Below are 12,187 nucleotides of genomic sequence, written 5' to 3' on the forward strand. Positions count from 1 at the left end.
AGAAAAAAAAAGGCACAAGAGATAAGGTGCTTCCTGGTACATGGGAAGCTGAACTAGATGATCACGATGACCCTTCTACTCCTGAAGACCAAACATCAATGGGTATTCCAAAAGAAAATATTCTGCCGGTGAGGATTTAATCAAACTCCAGAGAAACAGCAAGGAAAAGGCAGACACGTTCTGTATCATTGGTAAACAGCTGTTTCATCACACAAACAAACCTTTATCAGTTCATTGGAACAATCTCAACCTGCTGGAATTTGTTCTTTTCCAGTTGTACTGCCCCATATTTCAAACTCTCTGGCAAGTTGATGGGTTTTACCAGAGGCAGTAAAACATAATATTCATACAATACAGTGAAAATCTCCATACCTCTCCCTATCCCCTGCCCCCCTCCCCCAAACTGCACGCAAGCAAAATAAAACATTCAAAACATGAAAAACTGTTTGATTGTCCATAAGGATGCTGGATATCTACTAAACAAGTGCAAAGTTTAATCACACTTGCCACATAAGATGCACAAGATAAATGAGCAGTTTGATTACACAAGTCAAGTTATAAAGACACAACCCCGATCCCGCAAACCCTTATTCACACAGGCTCTTTCTAATGTGGGTATCCCATACATGGGGCTGCTTATGTGAATAAGAGTTTACAGGGTGGCTTCAACAGCTGCAGCTTCTCTGACTTTAATTTTAATCTAAAACTCAGTTCCTGACAGCTTCATCTTATCTATTTAAGAATACTGTAAGTGGATATCATGATGTATCATTGAGCACAGTAAGTGGATATCACAATATGATATGATCGTAACATCCGGTGCTCCCAGTCACTTAGTCCAGGGATTAAAGAGAAAAAATGGACTGAAATACCCTCTAAGAATACCAGCATGGGGTGTTTAGTCCATGCTTCCAGATGACGGAGAAAAGGTAGACCACTGAAAACATGGAACAAATCAATATTCTGCCCATGAGTCATCTGTCATAGAGGACACCCACCAGCTGCTTGGTCCTTAATACCAATGACGCTCCAAAGATCCTGGACAGTCCTAATTGTAACAGGATGCCACAAATAAGGCAGCTTGTCATAGAGCCCCAGTGCACAAAAGTCCTAATTCACATAAATCTGAAATAACACCAGATTTCACAGTTTTCACAGAAAGCCCAGGCAGACCATAGGGAGCTCGTTTAAGGCTCCCACTGTAAAACCATATTAAAGAGTTGCAGTATCTTGTGCTCATTTCAATTTATTGAATGGTCTAGCAGCTACCTGCTCCATGTAGAGCTAGTGTATCTAATTCTTCGTTAATTTTTTTAGAAAACAATAAATAACTACTGTAGAAGAAGAAGTGAGATTCTTCTACTTAAATTCAGCTTGTACTTATTATTTTATTAAAATATAGTTTAACGGATTGCATCTGCCAGAACTGACTGAGGACAAGGTATCACAGTATGTAGCAGATGAGAGTGATCAAACCGAATACTAACATGCCTACTACCAATAATACAAAACAGTCATGAAAGAAAAGGCACATATTCTCTCTGGTCTCCTTCCTTTTTCCGCCCATGACGAATGAGCTATAAATTCACTCCCACTTTGTGTCATGTAAAGCTATTTTATGACTGCCTGTGGTACACGAGCATTCTGTATTCCACAAACCTGCAACACTTCTTACCGTAAACAATGACTGTTGTGTTTACAGCTTTGATTGATGGCCCACTCTTCACGTGGCAGGTGTACTGGCCTTTATCAATATCACGCACTTTGTCAACAACGAGGATACTGTAAAAAATATTGGCTTCTGTATTCTTCTGGTCAATGCGCTGCGTTATAGAACCTCTTCTCCTTGCCTATAAAAGCAAAAATGAACAAAAGCGAGCTTAATCAAAGCAATTTTCATTATTATTAAGATTTTTATTTTACTCTACTGCCACCATACCTTAATAAAAAAAAATCCAGATCTCCCTGTACAGCACAGACACGGGAAAGATGCCTAACATTTCCAGAGGGTCAACAAAAAAAATTATATGTAACATTATATGGCAATTCATTCTTATCTTCTCCAGGGTTGTAATAGCATCCAAACTAGTTCTTTCCAGATGAAGATCATCCCTTCTGTATGGCCTGCCACACCAACATGCCCCAGGTCCCCACTGCACCTCGTCCAGCATTGCCCGTAAAAATCCCTGAAGCCATGGTGTGAAGAGCAGCACATAAATCGGTGCCTGGACTCAGTGCCATAGGCAGCAGACATTCAGAAGAAGAGAGCATCAACACAAGAAGGGGAGAATTCTGGAAACGCTATAGATGGAAAAGGGACTAGATTTGGCAAGGGAATAACAGGGTGGAACTGAAGATAATGTGCATCTGAGGAGTTATTTCCTGCAACTCCCCCTCAGCCTTTGGCCTCAAAGTTTATTTAACCCAGGACATTGTTGGTGTCTTATAAACACTGAGCACCCTTCAGTTACCATCCCAATAAAAACAAAGCAGAATTTCACAAGTGTAGTGTCCAGCTAGGGCTTGGTAAGACAGCAATGAGCAATATAATACATTTGGAACATTTCTCTTTTTGCTAAGTTGTTTATTTCTGAGGTGAAAAAATGCCAGGGAAAAAGGCTACAGTATGCAAGAAACAATTGCATTAGTCTTGCCTATATAATGTAATCATAATTTCAGTTTGTGATTAGGCACAATGAATGACATAATAGATGATCTTCACTTGAATCATCAGCATAAATCAAACTGACATGAAAGGAATGGGAGTTGTAAACCTTAAACTAATGTCAAATTTCTTATCAGCTTTACACTGACTCCCTGGCAGATATTCTGTAAGCGACATATATTTATGAGGATGCTCCCAGCAGGGGGGGAGGAGAAGCACATTCAAGATCATGCCTGTAGCTGTCAAAACAAGAGGATTGTTCATGTGACACTTAACAAATGAGATTTTGGCTAGCTAAATCAAAATATCTTTTCTAAACATGCTCGAGTCGGGTGCCTGACTGTCTGCCAGTCTTTGAAATGAATGTGTTGAGAAAGACAGCCTCATGGCAAACTTTTTTGTTACAAGAAAGAGCCCCTGCCTGGGACTGGATGATAAATTTCTATCATTTCCCCAGGTCGAAAAGACACTCCTGGGAATGAAACAATTCTAGCGTTTGCTCGTGATTATGCAATATAACCAGAGTATATTGTGCAAACATGTTTACTTACTCAATTAGGCACCAGAAAGAAAAAAAGAAACCTTAAGAGGCATGTCAGCAAGGGTCAAAATGATGGAATGCGAACCACGGCAAGCATTTCGAAGCAAAATTCCTCCCAGGATGCTAGATACAGCATGATCTGTGGGAAACCCCTGGCTGCTTCATTTCAACCACAGCACTCACTTCTCCAGGATAAGTCCACGTCATCTGCACTCTGGTGTTCCAGGCTGCGGTGACAGTACAGTTAATTGCTAGGCTGTCTCCTTTCAGCAACTTGACAAGACGCGGGGTGCTTAACTGAACATCAAAAATCGTGTTGGCTGCATGTGACAAAGAAGAAAAAAAGTGAGTAACGTCACCAGGGCAGAGCGCTTTCTGAAAGACAGGGAGTAGAGAACACTACTTACTCTCACGGTGCGTTAGGTACTTTGTGCTGTACGTGTGTCCACCGATGGTTGTCTCGCAGCTCAGGAGCCCTATGAACCTGTAGGTTGCCTTAGGTATTCTGAAGCCTTTCATGCTGTCCCAGATTATTGTCTTGCCATCAGGAATTAGGGTTTCTAGTGGAATCTGGAAGTGTCAAACACACATCATAAAAACAACTCATCCTCATGCCACTCTCTAATCAAAGCAGCCTAATAAAAAGGAATGGGGAAAAACCCACCCTAAAAAATGCCAATCAAAGTAGAACGGATGACATTTAATTACGCAGATTTTTCAAGTCACATTTTCATCACAAAATAGAGGAAAAATCTGGGTGAAGAATGTGAATGTTTTATTTGTTTCCAAGATTTCATTATTTATAACAGGATGTAATTTATGACACAATAGATTGACACTATCATTAGCCTCAGCGCTTGGGCTGCTATTCTGTTGGCTCCTGGTTGGCAGCTAAAGTGCTCATCTTGGCAAACCTTTGCAATTAAGTATCCTGGTTTCACCACTGAGACACAAATGCACATATTTCAATGGAGGTGATAAATGGACTTAATTTGCTGTCATTTCATGGCTTTAACAAATTCCTGCCAGGATTCAATTTGATGCTTCTCACGTTTATGTTGTCTGAAGGACTGGACTGTTTAAAAAAAAAAAAAAAAAAAGAAGTTAAGGACATGACTGGCTGTCCAAAGCTGACCAGTCAGAGTACACATCTCTAAGTGATCACATACAATGTGAAGTACAAATTTTAAAGCCAACAAGCTTCCTTGGGGACTTTTGTTGAGAACTACTGATTATACTGAATGGGGAAAGTCATATCGACTAGAGATTTTGAAAGGACGCCTTGAAACACTAAAACCATCATATTTCCACAGAAAAAGTATCCAGCACATTTTAAAAATTTGGCACTTCTAAGTCCCTCGGAAATTGAGGACCCAACAAGTACTTAATGTAAAGCCATCAGGTGTTTTTAAACTTTAGACCTGAAAGCTAATGTGGACTAAAATATTACCACATAGGATCAAGTGTTCACTTTGCCAGCAGTAAAAAAAATATTTCATATGAGAGTCCTTTGACTTTTAAGCCCCATTTTAGCAAGGTATCAAGAAAACCCTGAAAAGATAAAGCATGACACAGGCACTGAAGTGCAGACAAGATCTCTTGTCATGGGTTTTTGTTATGCCTTATCAATGGAATAAATGTCACCGTTTGGGTAACACAGAGATCAGACATGAATACAAAGCCTGATGTGATTCTTCTTTTATAAAGCCTGCTTTTACGGTAAAAATAACATATTTTTAAAGATGACACAGAGTAGAGTTTGAGTGAATTATTGCCCTAAGCAAAGGCGCCTGGATCAAATAAGCACCTTGCAGCCCATCACCTCTTACTGTGTACCCAGTCTCACTACGTCCCCTTCATCTCCTCATCCTTCCCCTTTATTTGAGCAAAGGACTTAAGCATTGGCCAGTCCTCTCCTTCCTATGGCCAAAGCCAGCCTGAGTGGCTGCCAGAGGCTGGGGGAAGCATGGCTGCCCAGCACCTTCCTGAATGATACAGCTTCTCTCCAAAACACGGCAGTCGTGATGCTGCTGCTCTGCACACACCAAAAGCTACCCTTGAGATCACCTCCACTCATCTCATGCCATTTCCTCCAACAGAAAGGCACGGTGAATCAAATGAACAATAATTACAGAGCACAAAATGCTGTGGTAGAATTCCTTATCTTTACAACAGCTGATAAGATGCTATAATAAGCATGCAAATCACAGGGGAAGTGTGTTACACACACACGCGCGCACACTCAAATAAAGCCCATTACATTACAGCCTGCTGGCTACCATTCAACGATATCGAACTCTAAGAGCTCTGTTGCCATTCCTGTTCTAAATAAAACAAGTATTCAAGCTTTGGGTTAACTAGTTATGCTTTCAAGGGCTTCAACTGGATTTATCCTCTTGCCGCTTTGGTAGAAAACAGACTGTTTCTGAGCATATTCCTCCAAGAGTTTTCACATACACTGTGAAGAAAGAGTGAAGTCAGAGCCTCAGAGCCTCCCCAGACTCACATTTCCCAGGGAATGCATTCACTTCACATTAATTAGTTAATTGATGGTTTACTGAATTTGTATCAGCCTTACTCCAAGAATGGGAAAGTAACCGAAACATCCAGGATATGTCCAGGTCTTGGAAATACAGTGCTTATAAATATGATCCTGTTTTGCAACACTTAATGTTGTGATATTCAACAGGCTCACCTGCTCTGGAGGCGAATCTTTGCCTGCACATCTCATCTGACATCCCTCAAAAACAGCTAGAGCTACAGCCTTTTGTGTAATTTTTCACAGCTTTGAGACTAAGAAGTTGCACACGGTCACACGTGAAAGCATAACTCAACTGTTTTAAGTTTCTGTAAGGAAAACTTTGATTAGCAAAAGAGCAACGTGACACAGCTGGTCTCTGGCTAAGTCTTGGGGGTGGGAAACAAGACACTGCAACAAGTCCCTTTCAGAGGGTGGAAATACCAGGATTTTGTCTCAGAAGAGTAGTGGTGGCTGGGTGCTCACCCTCACAGCCCTTCACAGCTCTACCCTCTCTCCATACAGGCTTCAGTTTCCTACCCAGCTCTCCTCCACGCTGCTGGGCTCTGCCAACCCCACTGGTTCAGATGACCCATTTCCCACTCTCAGAGAAGCACAGTTGCTTTGCCTTGCCCTAAATCACCTCCCAGGGCACCACCTAGAGACATGACATCATCACCATGATGAACACTGCATGGGTGGTACAGGACAGAGGATCCCAGAATCACACAACAATTTAAGTTGGAAGGGACCTCTAGAGGTCACCTGGTCCATCGCCCATGCAGATCAGGGCCAACATTGTTCAGGGACTTGCCAAAAAATGGCCCATTTGGTCATCACAGAGACAAGTAGGAAACCTATGAAGAAACACAGGGCAGGCATTCAAAGAATTAATTTGTTTTGATGGCTGCAGTATACACAGAATTTATTGTCTACATGCTTATCTGTGTGAACCACATCACTGTGGCTCCCAGCGCAGTCTTGGCCTTTTACTTTCTTTGTACTTTGTTTCAAACTAGATTTCCATTTCTTTTCGTTCTTTGCTCAACACCAGCCACTGAACCTTTTTGGTACTCAGTGGCATTAACACAGTACTGCCACAAGGTTTTGGGTACATACATATGATTGAGAGTATATAGTCCAGCTGTGTTTCCCCACATCTCCAAAGGCAGGTTGTATTGGAAAGAACCAGGTGAAAGCATAGTGGAAACATATGTTAGGTTCTGAATGCTTGTCTTTTCTTTCATGTCTCCCCTTCCATCAATTTGGGAGGGATGAGGTGGCATCATTAACAATTCCCACTGTCTAGGTGTGTGACTCTCAGCATCCTTGGGGTTTTTTCCCTGCTTCTTTCGTTAAGCTGAAGCTTATTTATCTCTATCCCCATGAATGTCACTACTATACTTTTGGATTCTCTGTTATAAAGTCAACAAAGAGAGGTACCAAACCATTGTACCAAAAGGTGATGTTTTCTCCATTTAACAGGATAAGAGCAAATGAAGATGCAAGAGAAGTGCACACCTTAGCTGCAATGAGATTTATCTTATTTTAGGGATCTTGAATGAAGCTGCTAGAATCATATGGATAGGAATGATGGTTTCAGAAGCTCTGGATATCTGCCTATTAAAGATTAGAACAAAACTATCAATTAATTTCACAGCTCTTCATGTAATGAGGAAAAGAAAAGGCCATCGGCTGTTGCAAATATAGATTATCATAACAGGACCTGAAGGCTACATTTGAAATAGGAATGAAAAGCTCCACCCCTATAACCCAATCCCTGTTTTATTAGCTTCTTGATTTTTAAGACTCCTATGTTGCACATGATTGCCATGCTATAGAATATAATTTGTACAGATGTTCAGCCTGGAAGTTAGAGCAAGGCAGTATCTCAAAAAGACTGAGTAAGGTAAAGATGCAATTTTAATGAAAAAATCATTTGTAGTGTTGAAGATGGAAGTAGCATTGCACAGGAACAGAACACTGAAGGCAGTGCTCATGCAGCCGTAACAAGTCCTTTCAGAAAAGATGGATTACCAAAAAATATTTACTATTTTTACTTCTTGGCAATATAGAATGCAGAACCTAATGACTCTAATGCTGGGGGCTTCTTTCCAGGTCCAGAGGATTGCATTATGGGGACACCGGCTTCTTCCTTTATCACTGAATGGAAAACACAGAATAGGTTTTGCCAGCTCTCCAGAAGTAGTATGCCTGCAGCTGTGAAATACATTTAACACTTCTTTTAATTGCTATGTGAGCAAAAGCTTGCTGGAATCTTCATATATGGGTGTTACAGATGATAAATAAAGTAAGGTATGATGTAATGCATTGTAGTTTACATGCTTCAGGAAATTCTGGGATTAATTAGGGAACACATTTATTTTTCCTGGAATGCAAAACATGTAAGCAACCAATCCTTTCTTTCAAGACTTGGCTCCAGCTCCTCCTTCTCCTTCCCAGAGTATTATATCTGGGTTCGATGGTGTAAAGATGTGCCTTACACCACAATCCAAGCTAAAGGCAAGTTGATATGAAAAAAGAAAAAAAGAAAAAAAAAAAAAAAAAGAGTAGCTATGTCTCAATCTCCTCCAAATAAGGAGAAAAGAAATTTTTTTTATATATTGTTTAATAGGAGAGAAGCCTGACAAGAATTTTGTCAGTTAGGAATTTAATATGTGAGATTTCAGATGCAACACTACAGTGCCCAAATAAGTTCCCACTCTACAACATCTACCCTATGGAAAGCCAAGCCTTGTTTACTTTTGATTCTATAACCACAGAATCTTGTGCATCATCCCCCCCCGGTGCACTTCTTGCAGGAGAACCATGCGTGTGTGCATGTACACACACATACAGTAACATCCTAGGTCAGATTATTTTATTTTCTCTGTATTTTGCTTTCTTTCAGATGAATTCACAGGTGGAAACGAAGAGGCAAAATCAGTGTCAATATTAGCAAAGCAGCACTGGATAGAATTTGTAAACCTCCAGGTCTAATTGAAACACAGGATCAAATCTGTGGCTGCTACAAAACTCTACAGTCAAAGAGGAATCAAAGATTTGTACTAATCTAGATAAGCATCTTGCAGTGGCATTGTTTGGCAATTGCATGTTATTCTATAAACAGACAAATTTCTTTTCCTTGTAACAAAGATGAACATTTATGCTACTATGTACAGAGAACTCCCTTTATCTAGAAACAAAAAGATTACTGGCAACTCCACCTAATTTTTAAGCCAAACAAAGGAACTTTGAAAAAAGAAGCACCATTCTCTGTCTTCACATCAGGTACTTTACTGCATACACATAGGTCAGCTAGCTGTCTGTGTAACGCCTAGGGCACCTAGGAAAGAAACTGTTTCCTCAAAACATGGAAAATATCTAGTTTTTCTAAAACTAGCCCTGCAGTCTCAAACTCTGCATGTTTCCCTACAAAGGGAAGCCATTCCTTGTCTTGTAAGTGCACTCGTATGTAAAAGCAAGCAGCAAAGTTGCTGGTGGGAGTGAGGTAGGGCAAAGGCTTGCAGAGATCCTTGCACAGCCTCAGCAGGTCTCCAGGGACTTCACTTACGAGCTGTTCCAGAGGACAGAAGAGGAAAGGGGAGGAAGGGCAGGGGAAGAGGTGGGAGGATCTCTCTTCTAACAAGAAACTCCTTCCTGGGCTTAAGAAACCTTTGTCAGCAAAGATTTAATAAAATGGTATGAAAAGTTTAAGTTTCTTCAGAAAATTCCCATCCAGCGTAAGAGGTTTGATGAAGCCCTTCTAGGAGATATGAGACAAAGCCTCCAGGATTGAAATATTTCTAAACACACTGACACCCAGAAACCTTGTTTAAGTAATACTAAATTGTTGAAATATTTCAAAAGCAAGCAAACAAACAAAAGCATCATCCATAAAACCACTTCTAGAGCACGCTTGGCTTGAGGTACCTTTTTTAAAGTAACAGCAACATTTGGTGCTGTGACTCTGCATGGGATGATCATTTCTCTTCCCACAGTCATGTGTATTATTTTAGGTATATCACTGTGCATCTCTACAAATGGATTGCCTGTATCTGCAAAAGAAGAAAAAGAAAAGGTTAATACCTGAAATCTTAAGACTGTGTATGGCAATTGTAACAGTGCATACAGCCTTGAAAGAGCAGACTAAACCTGTCCATAAGGAAAGCTAGACAAAGTCCTCGCATCAATCTTCTGTTTATTTTTATCTAAACAAGTTCAGCAAAGTATTATTAAAAATTTGAAAACGTATTTATCACTTAGTATCAACAGCAGTACTTTGGTATCTCCTTTAAAATGCTGGACAGCTGAAGTAGTAATCTTTCCCATTATGGCATTGTCTCTACTGCTGAGATGTGTTTCTTATTTCAGGGCATTTCTATTTTATTATCATCAGGAGAAGTAATTATATGGGAAGTGAGCTGAAATTCACTTATCAGGAAACCCTTACACAGGACATGTTCCTGATGTCTGCGAGGAAATTGATGGGAAAATCACATTGACTTCACCAGGAGAAAGAATCTACCGTGATTATCCAGCCATACTTCCAAATCTGAGAATACAGACTAGCAAGAGTTAATCATTTTCCTCCTTCCCGCTATCACAATACCTATGTGTCTCTTTTTTTCAGTGACAAGGTAACGAAAATGCCAGGAAAACATTAATTTCTTTCAACTCGATAACTAAAGCTTGGCAGAGTAATTTACCGTCCCTTGAACAATCCCTTTAACAAAGGGCATTGTCATAAATAGCTTGCAATGGGAACAGGGAACACTGCTGCTGCTATTGTTTGGACCACGTAACAAAGAGGGGCTCAAGCCACAGACTCTGGCTCCAAATCTTCTTTGCAGGTGTTCAGATACGAAGGTTTGGTTTGACTCGCATCACAAATAGACTACCCCAAATTCACATAAGTTTGGGGTTTTAACTCTTAAAAGAGTGGAACATTCAGATCCTTATTCTGTGCTTATCTACAGCTCCAATGTTTTTTCAGGCAAATCCTATTATTTTCACTCAGTCAAAAGTACTTGCAAATAACAATGTGAATCTTTCTTGGTAAGAAATGAGTAAAGCTAGCAAGAATTGACTCAAATTATACTATTTTATTCAAGTGCTCTGGTCCCAGACTTCTGCATGTTGACCTATGTTCATGCAAGTAGTTCTTCAAATACATTACTTTTGCTTCTCTTTCAAAAGTATGATCTCCACTTGCCAGTGTCATAAAACTGCTCTTCCCTTAGGGTCTTCTTTTGTTATTATATGCAATAATATTTTTGTTTGAGACATCAAACAGGAAGAGAAACAAATTCTGCTCTAATTTATACTGGGGAGAATCCCAAGGTAGACTACCTCAAATGTACCCCAGGGTAAAGTTTTCCTAAAGAGGTGTAATGAAACAGTTACACAAACTTTCTGAAATTAAAGCCACAATGCTTTATTAAATAATAGGTGTTAAACATCCACTGAGATTGCAAAAGGAACTTATGAGTAATAGAGGATGCGTATGTAATAAAAAACACCCTAAGGACTTGTTAGGCTGATGTTTCCTCTGCAGTACGATTCAAGGAAAGACCAAGAATGAACCTGTTTGTAGCACGGTGAAAAGAACCTTTTTTGTTTCAGTGGCTGCAGCCGCAGAAGAGGTCACCTGCCCCTTAACATCACCAGACAAACCGATTTACTACTCCCCAAAGACTCATTTGTCTTTGTCACAAAATTAAGAGCTCCTGCCCAAAACCAGCAAGCTTTGCAAAGTAGTTTCCTGTATCATAATCTCCAGATCATTACAAGTGTGAGGAAGAGCTGTTCTGGGGACTACCGGTGCTGTCTGCAGACACAGTGTCACCACTGACTGATGCCAATATCAAGGCAGTGGGGGCTGTGCGGCTCAGACCTCACAGGATTCCTGCCCATCCGAAGGCAGGGACAGGAAACAAGCACAAAACACCATGCTTGACTTTTTTATTTTTATTTCTTCTTCTTCAATGGAAACGCACGTTCACATCTGAAGAAGTCAATGAAGCGCTCTATAAAAGTAACTGAGAATGCCCTGGCTGCTCTTGGTAGGCTTTAAAGCTCAGTCACAACCTGTCTTGGTACAGTCCCTGCAGTGGCACACCACGGCGTCTCCGTGCCCCCGCTATTCGCGTGCAGAGCTCCCATTGACATCACTGGGGACTTCCGCCATGGGCTGGAGGGCAATCGACGGCCCCAAGTGCTCCAAATGTCTTCCTGCTTTTGATTAAAAGAAATACGCATCATGTTTCCTAGCACAGTTTTGTTTTCATAATGAGTGTGGAGGCTTTTCCTGATTCCCTTTGATTTTATTCTCCTTCCGTCTTAATGGCCGTAAGGGGATACTCTCAGTGCCTCGAGACCAGAGCCTGGTGCAGGCTCTACCAGCCTGGATGAGGCAGAGTCAAACTGACGCCAGCACCAGGGCAGGTTATACCATGTTGGC

General features: G+C 40.7%; 1 protein-coding gene across 2 annotated transcripts in view; it reads right to left on the reverse strand.

Moving 5' to 3' along the window:
• The window catches only part of FLT1 (fms related receptor tyrosine kinase 1), a 117,900-nt gene that overhangs the window by 81,941 nt on the left and 23,772 nt on the right, over positions 1-12,187 (reverse strand). For both annotated transcript variants that reach the window (XM_056329042.1, XM_056329043.1), the window contains exons 4-7: positions 9,658-9,782; positions 3,614-3,776; positions 3,390-3,526; positions 1,676-1,850 (exon numbers count right to left, since the gene is read on the reverse strand). In XM_056329042.1, the coding sequence (XP_056185017.1) occupies positions 1,676-1,850; positions 3,390-3,526; positions 3,614-3,776; positions 9,658-9,782 (600 nt within the window). The remainder of the gene's footprint in view (positions 1-1,675; positions 1,851-3,389; positions 3,527-3,613; positions 3,777-9,657; positions 9,783-12,187) is intronic.

Source organism: Falco biarmicus, chromosome 2 (genome assembly GCF_023638135.1).
Source record: "Falco biarmicus isolate bFalBia1 chromosome 2, bFalBia1.pri, whole genome shotgun sequence".
Taxonomy (NCBI): Eukaryota; Metazoa; Chordata; class Aves; order Falconiformes; family Falconidae; genus Falco; species Falco biarmicus.